Source organism: Notolabrus celidotus, chromosome 11, assembly GCF_009762535.1.
Source record: "Notolabrus celidotus isolate fNotCel1 chromosome 11, fNotCel1.pri, whole genome shotgun sequence".
Classification (NCBI taxonomy): Eukaryota; Metazoa; Chordata; class Actinopteri; order Labriformes; family Labridae; genus Notolabrus; species Notolabrus celidotus.
In genome coordinates this window covers 30,463,318-30,488,645 of record NC_048282.1, presented here as the reverse complement: position 1 = coordinate 30,488,645, position 25,328 = coordinate 30,463,318, and the positions used below count along the sequence as shown (strand labels likewise).

At 41.1% G+C, this 25,328-nt stretch overlaps 1 protein-coding gene across 2 annotated transcripts; it reads left to right on the top strand.

The window, feature by feature from the left end:
• The first annotated feature begins 1,078 nt into the window (after positions 1–1,078).
• On the top strand, positions 1,079–24,030 carry dgkaa (diacylglycerol kinase, alpha a). 2 transcript variants are annotated; one of them, XM_034696405.1, is made up of 24 exons: positions 1,079–1,475; positions 10,512–10,611; positions 10,920–10,996; positions 12,184–12,313; positions 12,498–12,572; positions 12,658–12,707; positions 12,790–12,864; positions 13,192–13,308; positions 14,346–14,463; positions 14,607–14,695; positions 14,810–14,926; positions 15,191–15,289; positions 15,514–15,600; positions 15,693–15,766; positions 15,846–15,920; positions 16,064–16,149; positions 16,238–16,327; positions 16,495–16,655; positions 16,749–16,813; positions 17,177–17,267; positions 17,422–17,608; positions 21,906–22,023; positions 22,231–22,291; positions 23,029–24,030. In XM_034696405.1, exons 2-24 carry the CDS (start codon positions 10,536–10,538, stop codon positions 23,101–23,103), a joined length of 2,193 nt encoding a protein of 730 aa, XP_034552296.1. In that variant the 5' UTR covers positions 1,079–1,475; positions 10,512–10,535; the 3' UTR covers positions 23,104–24,030. The 2 variants fall into 2 exon arrangements, with proteins under 2 accessions (XP_034552296.1, XP_034552295.1); XM_034696404.1 differs by having other exon boundaries at positions 10,508–10,611.
• Positions 24,031–25,328: the final 1,298 nt, after the last annotated feature.

The window sequence follows — 25,328 nt, the reverse complement described above, 5'->3', positions numbered from 1 at the left end:
TATAATATATGGACCTGGTATCCGTGACGTCACCTATCTGTTCCTGAGCGCTGTTTTGAAGCCAATCGACGGCGGCAGCCATATTGGAAATGCGGAACTCAACCAGGCAGAGTGTGACGTAAAGAGGCAGGGTTTGAGCCTCCTAGCCAACAGCTATGTGTTCTCGTCCGGGAGTCAAGTCAGTCATGTCCTTATTTGGGCAAAAACTCGTAATCTTAATATCTTCTGAACCGTCGCGTTAGAAAAAAATTCACCCCATGTACAGTGTGTGCCGATCATAGACTGTATAAAATATGGATGTAGTATCCGTGACGTCACCCATCTGTTTCTGAAGCGCTGTTTTGAGGCCAATCGTCGTCGGCAGCCATATTGCTGCTGTCGAGCGATTGTGACTTAAAGAGGCGGGCTTTGAGCCTCCTAGCCAACAGCTACAGTCAATCAAGTCCGCTGTGCCTCTTATTGGAAGACTCGTAATCTCAATGTCAATCCCCCCCGTATAGTGTGTGCCGATCGAGTAGAGCTATCCAGACTACACTCGTCTTTTGTACCAGGCTGTAAACATTTTTATTTCTGCTGTAAAGATCGGCTTTTTTGAATTGGTGTGTATGTGGTTTCCGGTACTTCCAGAGCCAGCCTCAAGCTGATCATCGATGAACTGCAGTTTTTAGCACTACCGCATTGGACTCATATTTTTAGACTGGAGGTTGCCGCTTGGTGCCGATAGAGAAATTAGCTCCATAGACCCAAGCCGCTTTTTGAACCAGGCTGTAAACATATTTATTTCTGCTGCAAAGATTGGCTTTTTTGAATTGGTGTGTATGTGGTTTCTGGTGTTTCTGCAGCCAGCCTCAAGCGGATTCTTGATGAACTGTAGTTTATAACACTTCCACATGGGCTTCATAGTTGCAGCTTGGTGAATACCCTGTAAAATGTGAAAATCAACAAAACATGTTTACAAAGAAAAAACAAACAAACTACATAGTCATTATCAGTAAAACTCCTCACTGGAGCTTTAATGTATATTGCATGAATAACAATGGGGCTGTAATAGTTCTTAAAGCTTTATTTTATTCAACACTCCAGAATAGTTTTCTACACTGCATTTGAGGGAGCATGTTGATAATTCCAGTGTGACAGTTTACAGCTGCATACTTGTGATGAGCATTGCTGTGCAGCTTCACAGATGGGTGCACGCCGCCCCAATACATGTGTGTGAGTGTGTGTGTGTGTGTGTTGGTGAGCAGAGAGGGCGCAGAGCAGCTGAGGCGGTGCTTGACAGGAGGGATCCTCACCCAGTCTCTGCTCTGCACTCGTCAACACCGCTTCCACCTCGCCCGATCTGCCTTCTCCGTGTTAAAGTTATAGCGGTCACTTTGCTCTGCATCTGAAGCCGGATTTTGGGGCAGGAGCTGGAGCTGGAGCTGCTTCACGACGAGTTGAAGAAAAGACATAGAACGGAGGGACGACAAGGAGAGGTAAAAGACTCAGAAACAAACAGTAAGAGATCCTCACTCGGCGGATAGATTGAAGTTCATATTCAGCTCTGATCGGTATAAATGAGTCACAGTCACTGGGATCAATTGTTTATTCTCTGCTGTTATAGAAAGAGCAAAACCCAAATAGCATTCCTTTTGAATCCTTTGACTACTGCTGGATTTGAGTTCTGTGTAAAGGTTTTAATACATTGATAGTCGAGTAGAGCATGAGTAATTCACTCAGATACACACAGTCAGCAAGACAGATGGATTTCATTGCTCTGCACAGTTCTCTGCCTTCTTTTTAAACCTCATAAACATGCATCATTTCAGTTCCCCTTTGCAGCGTGACATGATTGTTAATGTCAGGCTACTTAAATTACCAGCAGGGGAACCCTTCTCTCAGTCTATTTAGAGAATTGAGCAATTAATCTGATCTGTCAATGTACAGGGACTGCTGTGCTTTCAAGGGTTTCTGAAATATTAGAGATGTCATGCCTGATGAGAAAAAAACAACTTTCATGTAAAGGTTTCCACACTACATGGAGCATATGGCACAACTTCATAGTCAGTAGTGCATTGAGCAAACAGGTTCACAGTGTTATTACCCTCCTTGTTAAACATAATCTTATCTGAGTGAGCACCACCTGTGATTGTGTTTGTTGCAGGATATGGTGCTAAACCTGCAGAGACAGTGAAACCACAATCAGAATCATTCTCTTTGTTTTTTTGTTATTTGAAATAATAATAAAAAATCCTCCACATTGTGAAGTAGATGATTGTCGCCTGTGGGCGTTGGTGGGCACTGTCACTGCTGCGTGATCGTTTCTTATTCACAGCTCCCCTTTCACTGTCATTTCACTGCAAATGCTGAATGTGTATGAAAGCCCCCATGCGAACAGGAAAAACAAAGCATACAGGAAAGTCTTGGTACTTTACCAGGTGTTTGTTCTTTCTTCTGTTTCCCCCTGACTGTGCAGTTTCAGAGCCACTTTATTTGCTGGGTGACACTTTACTGGTAGAGCTGTCTGTTCATTATGTGCAGGTTATTTGAAAGCTTCGGTGTCTCTGCTGTATTAATCTGTTTCTAGCTGCAGGAGAGCTTTCAGGGCCCGGCGATCAATACTGTAGTCAGTCCAATCAGCCCATAGTTAATGTTTACATCAGAGGCTGGAGGCTGTAAACGAACGAGCCCATTTTGAGATCTGTGCTGTGGTTGATAAATGCTAACTGATGATAAATGGGACAGAGGAACGAGATGAAAGCCTTTTGTTTACAGACTAAGTCACTTTTCTAAATACAGTTGATCTATCCTCCATTTTGCTTTCACTTCCTTATATATCATCACTGAATCAAGGTGGCATCCATAAATTACCTGTCATAAGTCATGTCATAGAGATGATTTGAATTTGCAGTGGCGCAGTGCAGTGTCAAAAGCTGTGAATTATAACATCATCTATCCCCTCCTACACAGAGTCCTGCATTCATGTCAAGAAAAAAAATCAGCCCAACAAATTTTATCAGATATATTTTAGTTCCTTCCAAAGAATTTGGTTTCCTGAATGCCTGACTTGAAAATGGAGACTATGTCAATTTTAGTCCACTTAAAAAAAAGGGTGCATTTCATTATTGTGTGAATAGATCTGCGTGGGAACCAGATGATCCTCTAGATCTATTGCAAGTACTGAAACCATAAGAGTCATGTGAAAGTTGTACGACTGCATGCACCCTCACAAGTCTGGGCAGGTCTGAGGTTTTTTTTTTTTAACATTTCTGAACGCAGCATGGTGTTCCACAAGGCTGCCTCCACAAAAAGCTATTATATAAGTCACATTCAAGTCTGAACTCTGAGTGATGGGCAGTCCTCTCTTTGAAGCAAGTGAGAGAGAAAAGCCTCGCCTACATTTTCCAAGAAATCAGTGATTCATGCTGTGGTGAATGTCTTTTGTTGTTTTTTTTTTCCCCCTTTGGTGTTTTTGCCTCATTTGTAATGCGTGCTTAGTGAGTCAAAATGCTCCTGTGTTTCTAATAACTGGAGCCTGCTGTAGTTTGCATACTACCTAATTTCTGATGTGTTACCACAGTGTTGTAGACAAGGGAAAGCCATATTCAACGGCATGCTCAGCCTTCTTTCCATTTTCCAGAAAAAAAAGTGTCTGAAAAAGTAATCCTCATTGCCTGTACTAGGCATAACATTTTTGAAACACGAGGGGGTTTTAAACTGGTTATAAAACAGTCTTAATTGATAAACAATGCCTTTATATGACCTAGAAAAGGTAAACCATAGTACTTTTGTTGGTTCTGATACCTGCCAAAGCTTATATTACATGCAAACCAAGAGAGCCTGTGTGTACATTTCCACAGCAAAGTTTTTACAGTGCGTATTGTTTCAAAACGAAAGCAAGAGTAGACTGTTCTTCAGAATATACAGTCCATATACGTGTGATCACAAATTAGGTTAACAGCAGAAAATTGACATTGACAGTGATTGGAAACAGATCATAAATCTTCCTTTTTTGGTATGGTATGCATCTAATTATAATAAAGACATAACATTTGGCCACCTAGGTAGTGCTAACAGCTGTATCACTATATACATATACTACTACAGAACAATATAATGTTAGGTAAAGGATACACAAGTCTGAATCTTGAACATAGTCTCATGTTGTCATATTGAAGTTTTTAATCTGAAAGAGCCAAAAAATGACAAATAACTCATCATTTAATTCAACCCAGATTCCCCCAAAAAAGCTGATGATAAAAAAACAGATTTTAATGTTTTGCTAATCACTGAAACCCTGCATTGAATTGAACAAAGTGCAAAGACATATATCAAATATTGACACTGAAAATGTGTATTGTTTTATTAGAAAAAAAACACTAACCAAATTTGATGCCAGCAACATGATGGAGTATAAAAAGGATATTCAGAGAGGCTGAGTGTCTCAGAAGTAACAATGGAGAGAGATTCAACCCTCTGTGAAAGGCTGAGTGACATATAGGTCAACAATGTTCAATAATGTTCCTCAGCGTAAAATATAAAAGAGATGAGAACTTTGTCATCTACAGTTCATAATGTCATTAAAAGATTCAGAGAATGTGGAGAACTCTCACACAAGGGACAAGGCTGATATTGATGGCTGCAATCTTCAGGCCCTCAGGCAGAACTGCACATCATACAGACATGGCTCTGTAGTGGAAAACACTGCATGGGCTCAAAAACGCTTCTTAAAACCAATGTCTGTGAACATAATTCATTCCTCCACCCACAAATGCAGATTAAAACTGTACCATGTAAAGAGGACACCATATACTAACATGACCCAGACTTCTCTGAGACTATTTATGATGGACTGAAATGAAGAGTAGAACTGTGCTGTGGTCTGATGAATCAAAATGTGATATTCTTTTTGGAAATCATGGATGTTATGTCATCCCTTCTAAGAGGATGGAGATCTTTAGGCTTCTTATCAGCACACAGTTCAAAAACCAGCATCTATGATGGGAAGGGGATGCATAAGTACCCCTGGCATGGGTAGATACACACACCTGGGAAGGCACCATTAATGCTGAACAATAAACACGGGTTTTGAAGAAACATATGCTGCTACACAGACCATTTTTTGGTTTCAGGGAATTCCTTGCATATTTCATTAAGACAATGCCCCAAACCCCCTTCAGCATATATTAGGACAGCATGGCTCCAGCTAGTAGAGGTTGGCAGGTCTCCAGTCCTGACATGTCAGCCATTGAAAACATTTGGTGCATCATGAAATGAGAAGTACAACAAAGGAGACTCCAAACTGTTGAGAAGATGGAATCCTCTAACAAGCAAGAATGGAACAACACTTCACTTTCAAATCTCCAGAAACTGGTCTCTTTGGTTCCCAAACGTTTACAGAGTGTTGTTAAAAGAAGAGGGGATGAAACACTTGTCCCTGTCCCTACTTTTCGTGTTGCTGGAATCAAATTCAAAATGAGCATATATTTTCCCTAAAACAATAGCATTTTTCAACTTCAACATTTTTATGTTGTCTTTGCACTACTTTCAGTCAAATATAGACTTTCAATGATTTACAAACCATCAAAATCTGTTTCATTAACGTTTTACACATGTGTTTTGGAGACAGGATTGTAACAGCTTTGTTTGAAAAGAGAAAACAATAGTATTGAAAGTGGGTGGAATCTGGTGTTGTCTAACTTCCCCACCAAATGTACGTGCTTGAAAGTCATTATGAGATCAGATATACTAACTCACAGGGGAAGCCAAAATAAACCCAATTGTAAGTTCATTACAGCTGTTTTGATTAAAAAAATGTGTATCAGTCATTTCTTTTCCTCTAAGGCATTACATGCTTGTACACAGTGCAGCTGTAAGTACCATCCTGAACTACAGTGAGCATTAGACAAAGAGGGGAAGCAGTGGTTACAGACAGTCACTGCAGGGATACAAAAATGTAAGGAATGTTTTCTCAGATAGTTCCCTCACTAAGACAAATATTACCTCTGGTTTTACCCTCTAGCTTAGCCGGCGAAGTGACCCGTTGAACAAACAATCCATTTATAGTTGGGGAGTATTCCCCTGTTTGTGCAATGAGTCATTGTAGCATCTGCATGTAGAATGCAATTTCCAGCTCTGCCTCAGGTTTTGAAGGCCAAATCAGGCTGGTGGTGTGGGAGGAGGTGGAGCTGCAGGGGGAAGACTCACAGCAATGGACTGGGCTCCCCCGTCTCTTGGCTGGCTGCCTGTCTTTCTGCCTGTGCCTCCTCCTACCTGTTAGTCACCCGTGGCAGCACTCTGACGGAGAGAGCAGCTGATGGAGGGAAACTCTTTCCATAGCAACCAAGCATGTCCTCCCCCTTCTCTTGACCTGGTACAGTCTGCTCACACATCAGTGAAGAGAACTGTTGTAGTTTCAGAAAGAACACAAAGACTAAACTTAGATGCAGACTGTTGTTCAAGGATCCGACGCAGTGTTTTCCAACCACAGAGTGACGGAGTCGAAGACTCGCACCCTGCAAGTGTTGCAAAACAGCAGATTTCCTTGACACGAGGCGTGGGTGTTATGACAGCTTGCACAAACATTAGCCTGCATGGAAAAAGGTCATCCCCAAGTGTACCTTGAATGATTCTTGTAAAGAGAGTGCTGTGCGGTTGTTGACATTGTGACAGGGAGACATAATTAAAAGCACAGCCTGTGTTAAGGGAAATGCCCACTGAGCTGTCCACTCTGATTCTCTAATTATTTCACTGTGTGGATTTTTATAAAGCAGTAGCTTTGGTTGTTTTTTTCAGCTGAGTGGTCAAAAGTAAAGGCGGGTGCCAGGCTCTGAGCAGACGGTTTTTCAGAGGTTTACGGGGGAGTAGATGTTGCTTTCACAAGCTGTTGCTGCTTGTAGAACCACTTTAACATTTAAATTGTTTTTAATTTTTTACTGCTATTTGAAGAACTACTGAAGCCCACGAGTCTGCAGCTCCTGTGTTTTTTGACTCGGTGGATGTTCTCCACTGTTTATTCAAGCAGTGATTTTATGGAGCAACATTTTGTTCAAACATGAATTGTACCTCAAACTGTCAGTAAGTAGTGTGATCACACTGAACCACGCTGAATGATTGCTACGTGACTCCTGCTAACTTTGAAATCTTTTCTCATGTCTACATAACAGCCTCCCCACCGCATAAATGTTTCTATAAAGCAACATAAACAGTTCCCTCATAAAGCATCTACCATTCAGCGGTGTCACCTTGACTGTTTTAGGATTAAGAGACATTTCTCAAACCTCCTGAAATATTAATACCTGCTCCCGTTCGCTCATTTAGATGATGCCTTTGTTTCTTCCTTCCTCTTGACTCCACATCTTAAAGTGGACATGACAGCTTTGTATTTGTCCACCATTTATCTCTTCTGCTACTAAGTGAAGTGGATGCTCCATGTTCTTACTTCTCCTAATTCCCGCTCTGCATCATGCATGCAAATCATTATCTAATCAGGAAGTGAGGAATCAGATTACTCAGATAGGCTTGAGATGCTGTTGAACCAGACAATAATGATGATGATGCTCAGTTGATGAGGAGACAGAATAGTCACTGACGCTGCTCACGACATCAAGCTCCCAAGTAAAGGAAAGCCAACACCTTGGAGAAATCTAAAATAAGAGGTGTGTTTGGTGGCTATTTTCAGGGGCATATTTTTAGAATAATTAGGTCAGGTGATCAGTAGCAGATGGCGGTGTTATAGTCCTTCATGTGTCACTTTTCTGTTGATACAGTGCTGGCCCACCTGATCGGCTACATAAACAGAGATGCTAGGCAAAGCTGCTGACCTTTCGAGGGTATTAAGGGAGGACAGTGTGAACCTTTTAGAGCCCAAATGCATCCAGATCACATGTGATGAGTGGGTGCTATTTCAGATTATTTTACTTCTTTTTCTCAGTACACTCTTTGTCCTATAAGTACTCTGATTCTTTTGTTCCGAGCAGGCAGCTGTCACTGATACCTGCACTGGCTGCACTTTAATGTGTGATAACACCTGCAGACCCGAGTGTGAACAACACATTTACAGTGGAGTCCTTTTCATCAGCCGGGGTTTAAAACTACCACACAGTCTTTTATTCGCTCTGCCTCTGTGTAGCTGATGAGAGAATAGCCTTGATAACAGATATGATGGATTCACAGGCATAGATCTGTTTCTCTTAGTTGAGCTTATTTATCCTCTTTTATCACAAATTATTTCATTTCGTAAAACTCTCAGTAACTATCACATTATTAGGCAGGTAATGAACTAAAGTGGTTCTAAATATTTTTGTTCCTCTCTGGAACAGGCTGCTCTTAAAGATCCATTATAGTCCATTATAGTCTCATGATATCCTCTCCTGTTTTACCGTCACAAACACTTTTGAGGATCTATCAACAGAGGGAAAAGACTGACTTTATTGTTTTCAAAGTCCATTAAGGTTGCACGGTAATGCAGGTGAAGTGCAGATTGATTTTGCCAGTCTGCCCCCATAATGGTAATGTAGTTTGTTGGAACCCCTAATAGAGTTTGCTGTGATGGATCAGATACACGACTCTGATCAATCTGAAGATGAACGTCCTTTTGACATCTGGAATCTGCAGCATGGACCATCAAATATTATAATGGATTAGATTATATACAATGAGGGCAAGAATGTGTAACTTGTGATGAATAAGATAGAATGGCAAATAAAAAACTATAACAGATGCATATAGCAATGAAGGGGTTTAATAATATATCATCTTTACTCATAAATATGAAATAAAATCGATTCACAGCTGTTGAGAATTATAGAATAGATACGGTATGACAATACATATAAACACAGTTCTTAAGAGTATTATATTTGCTTACAGCTCCAGTTACAAGAGAAGAATAACCATAAAGACTGCAGATTGACTCATTAATGTCAGTTAAATAGCAATGATCTCAAATTATCCACCGCTGGCTAACATGAACTCCAGGTCATTACAGGCTGAGTGAGACTGAAGCAACAAAAAGCTGTTAAATAGAGCGTGGTTGTATTTACTGCTTATAAATCAGCATTTTGGGGGGTGCTGGTGGCCTAGCGGTATAAGCGCCCCACATAACGAGGCGATGGGCCTTGTTGCAGAGGTTGCCAGTTTGACTCCCTGCTGCAACCATTTGCTGCATGTCCTCCCCCACTCCAGTCCCCATATTTCCTGTCCATCTACAGCTGTCCTATCAATAAAGGCAAAAACGCCCAAAAGCATTACTTAAAAAAATCTAATCAAATCAGCATTTTGTCTCTAAGTATGACTTAATGGACTTTATTTACCGCATTAGTCATCTTTACCAAGCCGGGGAAGCCTCAGTAGTCAGAACAGCATGTTTCTTGGTGCTCTTTCGATAAACCTGCATGCACAGTTCCCTTTTTTTCTGCTCAAATGATTCCCTTACATATTTATTCTTCACCACATGAGTCATTCTATAACTTCTGTTTTGACTGATCCCGATGAATCTCTTTGCAGCATTTTATGGCCATGCTTCTGCAAAACAAACAACATCAAGCAGGATGTCCGGATGGCCACTTTCTCTCCCTCCATTAACTAGTTTCACTTCTTCCTTCAATGATTAATGCTCCATACATTTGTGTTTGTTTGTTCTCCCCATCATTAGGCAGTCTCCTTCCGTTATGTTTTAACAGCGTGTTTGCTGCCGTGGAATATTCCTGACAGATCCACTAAATGTACGTCCACTTCATGCTTCTGATTTTAACAACATGCCAGGGCCCATCTTTGATTGCAATCACAACCTCCTCCTCTGTGTCAGATTCGAATTTCATGCTCACTTTCAGATTTGTGTGGCATGTAAGTCCCTTCCTTTTGTTTAGAGGGAAGGTCCCTTGATGAGCCAGTTTGGTTTGTTCTCAGACAGATTTTTTTAAACACCTCACTGCACTCTTTTCTCTTGAACTAACACAGACACTTTCAGGCGCCATAACTGGTATTTTGTAAATCAGATATGGGCCACTGAGCTTATGGAAAGAGTTTCTGGGTGCTGAGAATCCCAAGAGTTGAAGTGCCATGGGTGCCTTTAGCCTGACATAATTTCTACTAGACATATGGCCCAGTTTGGGCGGCTAGCCAGCTGATCATTTATACAAAATGTCAAATGAATGCTTTATTTACTCCTGACTTTGTGTCTCTGTCGGGTGGTGTAGCTGCATTTCAGAGCATCATACAGGGGAAACATTTTATCTCCACACACGTCAGAGACAGACTTTGGGTCTATGAGTAAAGACCACAGTAAACTTCTGTGGTGTTTCACTTTAAAACAGTTTGTGTTCTTCTGCTTCACTCAAAAATGCTGTATGTTGAGTCTAATCCACCCTGTCAACATTCATGGATTTTTTTTAAAGCAGGAGTTGGGTGATGTTATCTTTTTGCTCGCAGCCATGCTTTTATGTTTTACAAAGAAAGCCAGCTACTGAGCACCCACCTTCTCTTTTCTCTCCATCTACATCTCACCGTTTCTCTCGCCTGTGCACAGGCAGGCAGTTAGTGCAGAAGCAGGCACCATGTCCACCCCCACAAACCCAGAGGTGAAGGAACTGAGCCCTGTCGACTTCATCCAGCTCCAGCAGTACATTGAATGTGAGTACAGACAGGGAGGCGGGCGGGCAGGCAGCTTTCTCAGCGCTTTACACCCCTCCTTTACTTCCACTTCCACCCACATACACACACTCATGATGATGATGAATCTCATATCTAGAGAAGGTAGCAGTCTGCCACAATCTTTTTTTTTTTTTGTTTCAGTTAAGCATACACATCTCTTTTATTCATTTTCACACACATGTGATGAGCAGTCAGTCAGTCTGTTGAGTTAAACCTGAATATTCTGAGAGCTTCATGAAGTACAGTACACTTGTATCCCTGTGTGACCTGTGTGTCTTTCCTTCCAGACTGCAGCTTGAAGGTGAAAGATGTGCTGAGGGAATTTGATGCAGATGGCAGTCTGGCCCGGCACAGACACGGAGAGGTGAGGGGGACACGCTGTCCTGCTGTTCACCATCACATCACCATCCTCTCCTCCAAAACCCTCTTATACCGTCTTACAGCTTTAAGATGCATAACTGGGCTGAATTACAACCCTCAGCAGAGCATGTTAGTGAGAAATGAGAATTTGATTTATGCATAATGGGCGATATTAATTGCCCCACACCGATTAATGAGATTGAAACCCATCGATCATCAACTAGGCTGTCCACATGAAATATCTTCAGTGCGTTCAAGCGAGGTATCAATTGTAAATGAACTCCTTGGTTTTGCCCACGCAGCAAGGCCTTTGCAGAACAGTGTGCTGGCTGCCCTCATGCAGTGTAAGCTCAAATGTGATTGAAAAGACATCTTTCCAATACTGTACGTCAGCGGACGACAACGCCAACTAATTTGTGCAAGAGGCAAACGCAGTAATTACTCACGGTTAAATTGTTCGCATAAATTTTGTTCAGGTAATTAGATGGAAATTGTGTTTTAATGGGAGCTGAAGAAGATATTCATATAAAGTACTAGTTAAAGGCTGGTTAAACACACACACACACATCAGTGAAAGTATTTGTAAATGGGGGGATAATGACGCACTTTTCTCAGTCTCACTCTCTTTGCATATTTTACTCCTCTTCCTTCGTGATCTTGCCGCTTTGTCGTCACATTATTTATTACTGGGGCAGCTCTGCAGGGTATCAGCTGGAGACATGGAATAATGTCAACAATAAATGGGTTTGTGGTTCACCATTATCAAGGGATTTTTGCTTGTTAGCCCCTCTAGCATATTATCATGTGAGATACACAGCAGATGGACTGAAATCTTGAATTAGGAGATTGTTTTTTTTGGTGTTGCTTTTTTATCATGTGAAAGCATGCAACTGTGACGATATTTTTACCTATAAATGATGGATTAAATGTTTCTGAGAAAGCTCTTGGGATTTCAAAAGTCTTTCAACCCCCCCCCACACTCAATACACTCGTGAGCCTCCCAAGCTCTAATCAATGTGTTGTTCTGAGAAAAGCCGCACATGCAAGAAATGTAATATTCTCACGGTGGCAACAATGTGATTGTAATCTCCCTCAAATGTGAGAGGTTAAATTTAAAAATGCAGAATTGAGTTTGCACAACACTCAGAGTGCAAACAGTCAAAATACCTCATGCTCTTCTTTCTATTCCAGTGTATCGATGAAGAAGGCTTTCGTCTGTTTCTGAAGACATATTTAGAAGTGGAGGACTTCCCTGTGGATCTCTGCCAGCGACTCTTCCGCTCCTTCCAAAACTCTGAACCCACCCAGGAAGACAGTGCCAGTGAGATTACACACCATGTATTTACACAACTCACTGCCTCCACGCTACTTTCGCAGCAGGGCCCTTATCAATTTATGCCATGGCCTGCTTGGCATAAATTCATTTATCACTACATGCCTGTGAGGTACTGCTTGTGTGGATATGATAACCAGAATATTCACAGCCAGCTCTCTCTCCCCTGTAGAGGAGGTCTTTCTGAAGGATGTGTCATGTTACTTCTCCCTGTTGGAGGATGGCCAGCCCAGGGACAAGTTGGAGTGTGAGTCCTTTGATTCTATTATGCCGAGAATAATTTGAGTGTTGACTTGATCCATCCCCTTCTAAATCCCCCCTCTCTTCTTTAGTCGCTTTCAAGCTGTATGACAGAGATGGCAACGGAGTCCTCGACAGCTCTGTAAGTTTCTGAGAAAATCTTACAGCTTTCACTTGTAGAATTACTGAATCTGCTACAGGCTTTTTCTTACATTTTGCAACAGGAAGTGGACAGGATTATTGCTCAGATGATGCATGCTGCAGAGTACCTCGGATGGGATGTGTCAGAGCTGAGGCCGGTAAGTCCCAGGGAGCTCTCTTCTCAAATGAGTATGTCCCACAGACACATTAAAGCCTGCACACACTGTCCTCTCAGCCGTGACAGCATTAAAGATGTGCTCACAGAACAAGCCTTTGTTTGCAAATGATATCTTTAGCATCATTAGATATAGTATATGGCGGTACTTGTTACTTATCTGCTAGTGTGGACAAGATGATAAGCTTGGCTGCACCTTTAGAGGTTAGCAGATGACCATGCAGGGCCCCAGTTTAGAAAATCACGTGGACACTTATGAATAATAGAAATGTGTGGATTGTAAAATAACGATCAGATGTGGTTTCTCTAGGTTCTGAAGGACATGATGACAGCGATCGATGCTGACAGCAGTGGCACCGTGTCTCTAGACGAGTGGGTAGAGGGAGGCATGAACAATGTCCCTCTGCTGGTCCTGCTGGGTCTGAAGGTACGTGAGAAGCGGGATGTTTCTCTTTTCATTAAGAGTTGGCTCCAGACGCCTATCCCGGATGTATATCATTTTTACAGCAGGTGTCTCACAAGGTGATATAAAACCACTTTTACTGCTCTTGTGAAACTCTGGCCTTGCATGCCTGTACTCTGTCCTCCGCCTCCTCCCCGTCTATGAAGGCTTTTTTGCCGACTCAGTGTTTGACACAGGGTGTGGTAATGTCATCTCCTCTCATGCAAGCTCTGCACCATCAGAGTGCTTTAGTGTTTTCCATTTACTCTGCACAGTCTGTGCCCACATTTCACAGAGAGCTCGCATCATATAGCAAACATAAGGCCTTTGCGTTACATCTGAATACAGGGATGAATCAGTCTGATATTTAGTGTATATGTTAGACCAGGGACAGATCACTTTAATGTTGTGGGTGTTGTTTAATGAATATAAAAGCCACTTAGTGATCGTCTCTGTGTCTGCCTGATTACTGTGTTGATCTAATACTACAAACTGGTCTCTGTCGCTGGGTTTGGCCTTCCTCAACAATGCCAGGGACTTCCCCTCAGGCTATTCCTAGCCACCAATGATCATTTGAAGCCTGGGGTGCATGAATTCAGCCCCCTCACACTCGCTGTGTGTCTGCTTCCCCGCTATGCTGAATGCAGTAAGTGATAAGCTGAACCGTCATGTTGGGAAAAATATGGTGTGTAATCTGGATAAGAGCGCTGGTCTCTGTGAAAAAAAAACCAACCAGATTGGAAGCAACCATATAATCTTGTGTTGAGAAATTCAGATTAAAGTCATCGTTGATTTGAATAGCCATGGTTCTACAGTGTGTGTCACGATATGCAGAGCCACTATGGACTGCATAATCAGCAATCTCATTAAGGCACCATTAGTCATGAGTGGGTGCAAAAATAACTGTGAAATACAGGCTCCATCCCCAATGTGTTAATGAAAAGGTTGAGCCGTTTGAAAGATTAAAACTGTAAGCTTCTTCAAACACTGATGTTCTTCACTTCCTCTCTCTCGCACACCAGATGACCCAGAAGGATGGACAGCACCTCTGGAGGATGAAGCATTTCAACAAGCCTGTTTACTGCAACGTGTGTCAGAGCATGCTGCTGGGTCTGAGGAAGCAGGGACTGTGCTGCACATGTGAGTGTCCTAAGTTCTCCAGAAGAGGGCGACACTGTGCTGACGTTTGTCACTGAGTCTGTAGAGACAACACAGAGCATCAGAAGATTTATGTTTCTCTGTTTACATCATATAACAGCTGGGTTGTGTGTCTTGTTGTGCAGGCTGTAAATACACAGTCCACGGGCGCTGCGCTAACAGGAACCCGGCCCCTTGCACCAAGACGTATGTAAAGTCCAAGAAAGAAACAGGGGTATGCTGCTGTCTCCATGACAGCATTAATATTGACTCTCACGATCTAAATTAGATATCATCCCATGTCTGAGTGCCCTTAAGTGAACGCTGAAACATTCATCACACATCTCAGGTTCCGGCGCACGACTGGGTGAGTGGGAACTGTGACTCCAGGTGTGATAAGTGTCAGAAGAAGATCAAAAGCTACCAAGGCTTAACGGGCAAACGCTGTGTGTGGTGCCACACGATGGTGAGGAAGCATCTTCATCTTTCAGAATACACAGTGTAATGTTTTCCCAGAAAAGAAGAGAGAATGTTTGCTGTAGTTATCAGTCATGTTCGCTCCAGTGAGTCTGAGTCTGTGAGGCCTTTTTTCTCCTTCCTCATTTTTCTAACTTTCCCGTCTGAGCTGTAATTGAAGCAGAGATAAAAAAAAATAGACAGATTTGGGTGTTATTAAAGGTCATAGCTGTTCATCTTTTATGTAATATGTGTCACTGTTTTTGTTTAACAGCGTCATGATGAATGTGCCGAACAAGAGCCCACAGAGTGTACCTGTGGGCTGCACAGAGACCATATCCTGCCTCCATGGGCGATATATCCCGTCATCAAGGTACAGAATGATCCTCCAGCACCTGTACAGTACAAACACCGCCTGTTACGCCAACACAGAGCAGAACATAACATCAGCCGCGGGATGTTTTTTTTTGTTTTTGGTCAAACATTCTCGCCTGTGTTGCATTTTGACGACTACATTTGTGTTTGTCCTCAAGGGCAAGAAAAGCTATTAGATTTCTCTCCGTGATTCACTCTGGGCCTTTGTTTTGATCCCTGAAGGAAAGACCAAACAATGTAAAGAATGGCTGCTCAAGCTCGACTGAAGACAGCGAGCTCAATACTACTCCCGATGGGCAAGTGCTTCAGGTATTAATCTCCCCAACAAAGGCTTTCATCAATGCCAGCGTACGTTGTTTCATCTGGTGTCACAGCTGTAACATTTGTCCATCATTTTACAGATCAGCCCGGTGCCAAACACTCATCCTCTCCTCGTGTTTGTCAACCCTAAAAGTGGAGGCAAGCAGGGAGAGAGGTAAGTCCAAACAGAATGATTTAAGAAGAATTAAAGTCTCCTACATGCTCAATGTTCAGCCGGGTTTTATGCATTTCAGAGTCCTGCATAAATTCCAGTATTTACTGAATCCACGGCAGGTTTATAACCTCTCAAACGGTGGACCAGGACCAGGGTGAGTACTGACAGATTACAGTCAGCATAAAAAGGAAGCAGACTTTATTTCAAAACACACAGACCTAAATATAGAGAACTTCTTCAATCCCTGCATCGTGCTCAGCTTTTATAGTCCTCATCTTTTTTTTTTTTTTCTCTCAGACTGAGTTTCTTCAGAAATCTGCAGGATTACAGGATCTTGGTGTGCGGGGGAGACGGCACAGTTGGCTGGATTCTTGACGCAATAGGTGAGATAGTTGGATGAAGCAGTGCAGAAGACACACGTCAGCTTCCAAAAACCACTATGACGCATTTCTCTTTTTTTCTTGGAATCAGACAAAGCCAATCTGCTGGTGCGGCCACCTGTCGCTGTGCTTCCTCTTGGCACAGGAAATGACCTTGCACGATGTCTGCGATGGGGAGGAGGTGAGAAGTGTATGAAAGCTGAAGAATTTCCTTATTGTGAAAATAATGAAACCGTTTGTGTTCTGTGAATCTGCTTCATAAAAGAGAAGTTCTCCAAATATTCTATTTTATTCAGTTTGTGTGCATCAGACCATGAACAGTGTTGTGTGTTTCTGCCGTATTTGAAGGATACGACGGGGAGGATTTGAGTCGTATTCTTAAAGACATCGAGGGGAGCTCTCAGGTGCTGATGGACCGCTGGAGTGTGCAGGTCATCACGGATGAGAGTCAGGAGAAGGGCGACCCAGTGCCATATGAAATCATCAACAACTACTTCTCCATTGGAGTTGTGAGTTTCTCAAACAGATAAAACACGACAGAAAGAGAGTCGAGTTAAGTTGAGAGTGTAGTTTGTAATCTCTGTGTTATGTTTTGTTGACAGGATGCCTCCATTGCTCACCGGTTTCATACCATGAGGGAGAAACATCCTCAGAAATTCAACAGCAGGTACGCTTTTAACTGGAGCATATTTATTCTGAAGGACACTTCCTTAGGATCAGACAAACAAACAGAGACCTCTCATAAAAACAAACAGCACTGCGTTAGAATTCAAAAGCAGCACTGGGGCACGTTGTTTGAATTTGTTGACCTCGGTTTTTTACTTTCATTTTCCTGCTCGCAGTAACATTTTTTTTTACAAAACTGAAAAAAGGGATGCAGGTGGCAACAGCAGGTGGCTGTGGCTGCGAGCACTGTGGCCTGACTCCTCCCTTGTAAAGAGCTGGGTGTGCTAAAAGCAGATAATGCTCTGCGAAAATGAAATATCACTTAAAACAGAAAAAAAAAACCCACTCTTTTGCATGACTGCAGGATGAAGAACAAGCTGTGGTATTTCGAATTTGCCACTTCAGAAACCATCTCTGCTTCCTGCAAGAAACTGAACGAGAGTCTGACGATTGAGGTGAGAACTCGACTTTTCTGTTACCACGACTGCAAGCTTGCATTTTGAGTTTTCCCTTTGATCAAATACTGTTACTACGTGTGAAGAGACTGAACTGTCCCCACTGATGCAGCCTGCAGACTCTCTCTAATGTGTTCTGCTGTTATTTCTTCAGTGCTGTGGGACTCCTCTGGATCTCAGCGGCCTGTCTCTAGAGGGAGTTGCTGTCCTAAACATTCCCAGCATGCATGGCGGCTCCAACCTATGGGGTGAGACCAAAAAAGGGGACACGAAGGGAGTGACGAATCAGGATGAGCCTGAAGTCATCATCGACCCAGAAATCCTCAAAGTGACCTCACAAGGTATTTTATCTTTAGTGATGGAGGAGGAGCAGAGAGCATGTGAGGTTAACAAAGTCTGACAGGGTCACGTGTAGGAACACCAAACTCTGCTGGGAGGTTGTCAGAATGTTAAATGCTGCAGTACTTTTCAAAAGCACCGATAGAATCTGTTGTTTTTACGTTAGATAGCATCAAAAAAGCACCAAGATTATGAAACAAACAGATCTACAATCAAATTTCAACCCAAAGCTGGAGGGAGCAAAGGAGAAAGGAGGCACAGTGGTGGTTGGTGGATGTTGGGATAAAGTAAGGAGAGAAAAGGAGATGGTTAAGAGAACAAGGAAGGGCACTGTGGCTCAGCGGGTTCAAGGTTCAAGGTTCAAGGTTTCTTTATTATCTCCGAGTGGCAATTTGTCTTTCAGTCAGTGGTGACTTAAACAAAACAGTACAACAAGTCACACCAACATCAAAACAGTAACAACAGTAACAACATAGAAACAACAGCTATGTGGCATCGTTAAAGCAGGCTAGCTGCTACCGGGACAAAGGAGTTCCTTTTTTCTTATTGGTCCTGCTTTTTGGCTTCGTGAATCTGCAGCCTGAGGGAAGCCGGCGAAATTCACGAAAAAGAGGATGACACGGGTCAGCCACGATGGACCAGGCCTTGCTGATAGGGATGCACCAATCCAACTTTTTAGGTCCCAATACGGATATCAATACCTGGGCTTTGGTATCTGCCGATAACGATACTAGCCGATCCGATCCTGGTATTGATTTAATAATCTCTATTCCTTAATGTGAGGATAGAATCATGTTTTGGTAACTTCAGGCTTTTCTGACTTGATGGTGAACTGTACCTGGGTTCCAAGTGCTAAACCAGAGGCTGGAATCCCTTAGTTTCAAAGATCCGGAACAATTTAATCCAATAACCTGTATCTGTTTTTTCACACTTTGAATCCATTAATAGAAGGTTTCTTGCTTCTTTGCAGTAGGCTACAGCTCAGGTAAACTTCCTCCTTTGGGCTCCCATTATATTTTTCAGCGCAACTGACATCCGTCAGAACATTAGCGCTTCCAGCAGAGTTGTTAGCAAAAGAAGCATGCAGCTAAACTGCAGAGCCTCTATAGTTATCCTCCATCATGCTCCACTGGGCAAAAATACACAGACCGGCCGGCGCTGATGACATAGGAGACGCACATGGCTGTTGTAAACACAGAAAAGCATAGAACTGAGATGAATAAATCTGCCATATGGATTGGCACTATATATCGGCCCCTTGTCATCGATATCCAATTTAGCTTTTTGAGTCCGATGTAGCCGATATCCGATACCAGGATTGGATCGGTGCATCCCTACTTGCTGATGGTCCTGGCTCGGTGAAGGCTTGACATGTCAGGCAGGGGTGTGCCCGCAACCCTGCTGCACATCTTCACAATAGAACTGCAGTCTATTTTTATTTTTAAGACTGGTGACCCATACCAGGACACCATTGAATAAAACATAAAGCATCTTCATAAAAGTTATGTCGACATTAAAACCCCTGAGCTTCCGATAAAAGTACATTCTTTGGTGGATAGAGTGGGTCTATCAATTGGGGAAGACACTGAACCCCAAATTGCTCCTGCTGCGAAGTGTGAATCTGTATGAATGAGATTAGCTAAACTGATGGTGCCTTACTTTACAGCAGCCTCTGTCATCAGTGAGTGAATGTTGTGTGAATGGGTGAATGTTTAGAGTAGTGTAAAAGTGCCTTGAGTGGTCAGAAAGATCAGAACAGCGCTATACAACAACAAGTCCATTTACCTTTTACCAAATAAGACATAATTCTCTGATTGTTTCACAGTGACTACACTCTAAAAAACATAAAGACACACACAGAAGAGGAAGAAAATCCAGACACGGCCACTCACTTCCTCTGGATTATTCTCATTTATTCAGAGGAAATATTTAGTCATCATGGGTCTAATATTTATTTTTAATTATTTTTAGGGAAATCTTCCTTCCTTTCATGACTATTAACAGTATGTCAGAGTGAAAATCAAAACACACACACACAAGAAAACAGGTTTGGTTGCCCAGGAGTTCAATATGAAACAGAAACAAAGGAGACTGGAGACCTCAGCCAAGATGAACAGAAGATGGGCCAGCCACGCATGTACCATCGCTCCCAGCAGAAACTCCCTCTAAAAAAAGAGCAAGGAGTACCTTGAGAAAATAAGATACAGATAACCAGACTACTGATGGTCTCCAGCCCAAGCTAAGACAATACACTACAATAACAAAACGGATCCCACACATGCCGAGGGATTTTAAACCTGAGGATGAAATAGAAGGTTAAAGGAGGACAAAAGCTCCTCAACAAAATCGTTCTGCGCAGCGAGAAAATGTCTACCTGTCCTTCTATATCACTTCCTCCTACCTACGCACTTAGGTGTGCAGCAAGCAGAGGGATGAGGGAGACCAGAGAGAGAGAGAGAGAGACAGGGAGAGAGAGAGAGCTGCACTTAACAGTATAGAAGTTTAAAATTCTGCTATCGTGACAGCTCTAATCTGCAGTTCCTCTCAGTCCTGTTGTTTTGGTCTTTACAGTCTACAAACTTGACCCCTCTCGACCCTGTGTCTAGCAGCAGCAGACAGAGGTCCTGATAAACCAGCTGTCCAATAAAACCAGGACCTCCCCAGCAGTAAGCGTCTGACAGACTGAAACAGAGAAAAAGTAACATGAACATTGTACTAACATTTGTCAGTTGGACACAAACATCACCTCCTCCCAGTGTCTGCTGCTGGGTGAAAAACGGCTGCCTGTGTAACTTAACAAGCTCTGTCTGCTGACTCCAAGTGATCGAAAGAATAGATAATGCAGCTCTAAGAAGGATATTATTTAAAATGTCTTAATAAATTCAAAGAATCTGTAGTGAAGTGGTGTAGTTTGGTGATGTATGTTCTGACCACCAGAGGGCAGCAGAGACAAGCTGGGAATACAACCATACTCTCATTTCAAGTTAGTGAATTAAAGTGAAGCCTATTTCTACATCCAGCAGACTCACAGCAACAATAACTTTCATTTATTCATTCACATTAAAACTCATTTAAAATAAGAGTTTGGTGTCTGACAACACCTGAGGGAAGTGAGTGTGTCTCTTACCTGCTCCGTTATGTTCAAGAATCAAGAATCAAGAAATCTTTATTGCCAAGTGAGCGAGCACACACAAGTGAATGGAACACTTAACAACAAGACAGTAAGGACAATAAATGTATAAACCTAAAAACTAACCTTTAAAGTTCTAAATAAAAATACTATCTATACAAAGAAAGGTGTAGAAGTACTTTTAAGACATCTGCCAGAAGTGCAAATTTTAGTGGATGAATATAATGATAAAATATGTCATAGAATAAATTACAATATTGCACATGGTTATGAGGTATTGCACTGGAAATCAAGGATTGCACATGTACAGTATGTGATGTATCACATTTTACAGTTTGATTGTTCATGAGGGATACGGCCTGAGGGAAGGGAATGTTCACCAAAAACCTTGAGTCTGCTGTTGTATTGAGTTGAGCTGGTACAGTTAAATATTTAGTTTGAGTCTGTTTTATTTTGTTTTATGTAAACAAACAAATTCTATAAACTTACATTATTTATTTAACCTGGTAAAACAATCACACCTTCAATTTTAATTTTTAAGGTTGACTTGGTCAACCTTTAAAAAAACTTTTGTAACAATGATACCCTTCAGGCAAATACAACTGTTACAGTACAGCAAAGGCTAACAAATATCCAGTTAGTGTGCAACAAATATATATATATCTCAGTCCAAACACCACAGTTTTCTTTGATGCAGTAAAAAAATTCTCATTTAAAGTCTAGAAATTACACCTGAGTTAGCATCTCTCACAGTGTCAGGTCCTCTTATTTCAAGCAGAATGAGCTGCTTATTTCAACATCTCTTGTTTGTTCTCTTCTAATTTTGGAGACTAAAATCTTGTTTTTTTCACCACAATAATATGTTTTCCATTCACACTAACAAATCACTGTATGACCCATCTAAAAAATGCACATTCTTTTTTTAAAGGTATATTTTTGGTCATTTTTTATCTTTATTAGTTAGGTCAGCAAAAGAGAGACAGAAAATGTACAGTAAGGGGAGATATGCAGCAAAGTGCCGTGACAGGGAGTTGAACCAGCGCCCACTGCAAGAACGACTACAGCCTGTTCACAGGGCCTGCAATTAAACCACCAGGCCAACATGCGCTCCTAATGAATCCACTTTAGTCATGTGATCATGTGATGGGGATGGTCTCTTTTTTTGTCAGATCTCAGTGATCGCCGATTAGAGGTGGTCGGCCTTGAAGGAGCGATGGAGATGGGTCAGATCTACACAGGCCTGAAGAGCGCCGTGAGGCTGGCCAAAACATCACAGATTACCATCAGGTGAGACACAGACAAGTTCAGACATGTCAGGCTTTGAGCCTTCAGTCTTGACAATGGCCTCATGCTGGCTTTGATGACCTACTGAGGATAATACTTCATTGTTACTTAACACAACAATTACTGGCTTCTCCTTTGGTATTTTAATGACTCATTGGAGTTGATGTTTTGTTTTCTGATGTTGATCCCGCTCTTCGTCTTTACCCTTAGGACCAAGAAAGCATTACCGATGCAGATAGATGGAGAGCCGTGGATGCAGCCTCCCTGCACGGTAAATAACACGCAGACACAATCTTCTCTTTACGACAGACCAGGGATACTAATCATTATTTTTATTAGCTGTTAATCTGCACATTATTTTAATCATTTTAAACAACATTTATTCATCTTATTTATTTAGTTATCTATTTAATTCTTGTATTTATCTGATCTTTTTAACTTTGACTGATTTTTTATTTTGCTTTCTACCCTTACTTTTTTTTATTTAGTTTACTTCTTTCTTGTTTTATTTTTTTTACCCATTTCTGATGTTTTCTATCTCTGTTCTTTTGTGAAGTACTTTGGGCTGTATGCTTGTATTAATGAAATATATAAATACAGTTGAGTTTGAGTTTAATCAATTGATCCTATAGACCGTACAAAGGCAAACAACTAAAACATTTTAATAGCCCCAAGTGACAGCTCTAAATTGTTTGTTACGTCTCTTGGGAAAAAAACCTTCACCCTTCAATTCTTTGCAGAAAGATAGTACATTTTAAAATCCTCACATCGACAAGGCCTCAAATCAGCAAATGTTTGTTCTTTGGCTAGTAAAACGTGACTGAAGTGACTCAGCAAATATCTTAATACCTCTTTATTTCCTTTTGCTGAACAGATGAAGTAAATGATATGTCATACAGCTTTAGGGCAGACTATGCTTCACATATAAAAGCACATGTTCCTCTTAAACTTTGAAACTTGTTTAAGCGTGTTGTAATTTACTGGACATCTTTATTTATATGTTTTCAGATTCACATCACACACAAGAACCAAGCCTGCATGCTGATGGCTCCTCAGGCCAAATCATCTGGATTTTTCAAATAAAGCCAAGCACTCAGAAGCCGCCACATGCACTCTGATTAACTGTACATAGAGGACTGACACTTTCCTGCATGTGTGTTAACATGTAACCGAAGCCTAGCTCTGTATGATTAGATGTGTTCTGCATCGTGGCAAAAAAAATGACCAAATTAACTCTGTGTTCTTATCGGTACTCGACACTCCTCGCTGCCTCTGTCTCAATGCTTCAGTTAGTGGAAATGTTGCTCTGTAGGAACTCTTAATGGGTTACAGTAAAGTGTATATCATGCTTAAAGAAGAATATTCAGCTTAATGTGCCTTTACAATCTCTTCTCTATGGTTATTGCTTAAGTAGAGGACTTAAAGAGCGTTGTGTAGGCATGCACTTTGGACATAAACCATGTAGTATTTTTGTTTTGTTGTGGCTTTTAAGGAAAATATATTTGTTCCTTTCAGTTTGGAGACAAGAAATGAAGGATTAATTAATTGATTAATTAATTAATATCATACTTACATTGTGGCTAGAGCAATTTTACCTTTTTTCGTACATTTCACAAGATACTTGAAAGTGTTTTTGGGAACAGTATTAGGACAATCATTGCCAAAACGGGCTGCATGTTGATCTAATGCAGCGTGTCTAATCTGCTGTTCCTGTGTGCGTATGTGTGTCCTGTATGCTTGTACATGTGTGTATGTGTGTGTGTGTATGCATGCGTGCGAGGGGAGGGGGGCTGAAAATGCTGTACATGTTTTGCGTTGAAAGCTGAGAAATGTTCACTTCTAATTTATGAATTACAGATCTGTCAGATTTGAAACTATTGGTTTAGACTAAATGTATGTAGTTCTTATTTAAATGCTTTAACAGTCATATCATTTCAGTGTATCTGGATGATGTTTATGTAATATGCCTGATATAACACAGTGAGATTTTAATAAATCATCTGGACCTTATTGTTTGAGATTGCTTCTTTAAGTGTTGTTGGGTTCTTTTTCTACCACAGGGGGGCGTCATCCTCTTTTACTCTGACTGAAATGAGTTGTTTACTTTCCCTTCTTCAGCTTTAACATGTCACAGTGTCATTTACAGCTTCATCTTTTTGTTTTCAGAGAGAGAGAGCTCCACTTAGGATAGATTTATTTATTTATTTTCCTGAGTAATATGTTACATCTGTCTCTTACTTTAAGATAGATTAATCCAACCAGCAACAAATGGTGCCTTCATTTACTGTTGGAAAAATGATGACTCCTGCCCTGACTGCATACTGTAGATTTTGGAAACTTTGCCAGAAGCACAGCTGTTGCTGCTGGGAGTGATTTGCGCAGCTGTTTGCATATAAAATAAGACACACAAATTAAAGCAGTATGTCAAACATGTGCCTTCGATCAGCTTAGTCTCATTGAAGTGTATTTATATATCATAAGAATTTAAAAAAGCTCAGCTCTTCACATTTATTGGGCTTGTTCTACAAAATCTGAAAACATTTCTAAAACAACTCGTACTTTTTTATGAGAAAGAAAAGATTGAGTCTTAAAATACAAAACCTAGATCTTTGTATTAGGATGTCCCTTCACTGAACACATCATATATCATTATACTGTACAGTCTGAGCCGTCACTAACCTAGGGCTTAAACTTTCTTTAATTAGGGTGTGTTTAAAAATTTGGCAATATGTGGACATTAATATGTTATTTAAGTACAACTATTGGATGCACTGTCACAACATTCAAATGTTACATGCGAGTTTTACATCTTTACTTTTAATTCCTATTCAAAACATCCACTAAACTTAAACAAGTTAATAACCGGCTTATTTGGGCAATAAAATGTCACAAAAAGTTTTTAAAAAGTTGAAATTTTTTCAGCACAATCTCTCAAGTATTAGGGTAAGAGGTCCAATGACTAGAGAGAGCATCCTCACACAGAGGTAGTAGTGGACAAAGTACACAGCTTCATTACTTAAGTCAAATTATAGGTACTCCTGGTCAAATATTACTCCAATACAAGTGAAAGTTGCTCTGTCAGATTATTACTTGAGGTAAAGTACTGGAGTACTTGCTTTTAAAAATACTTAAGTATCGAAAGTACTTTTACGTTGTATTTTCACAGTACATGAATGCAGTCAAGACATAGGAGTACATTCTGTTACATTACGTTTATTTAGAAAACATTACTTGAAATCTTTTAAAACTATACCATGGAATAAAAACAGAAACTAAGTTACTCCAAGTACAGACAACTTAGTTTGAAA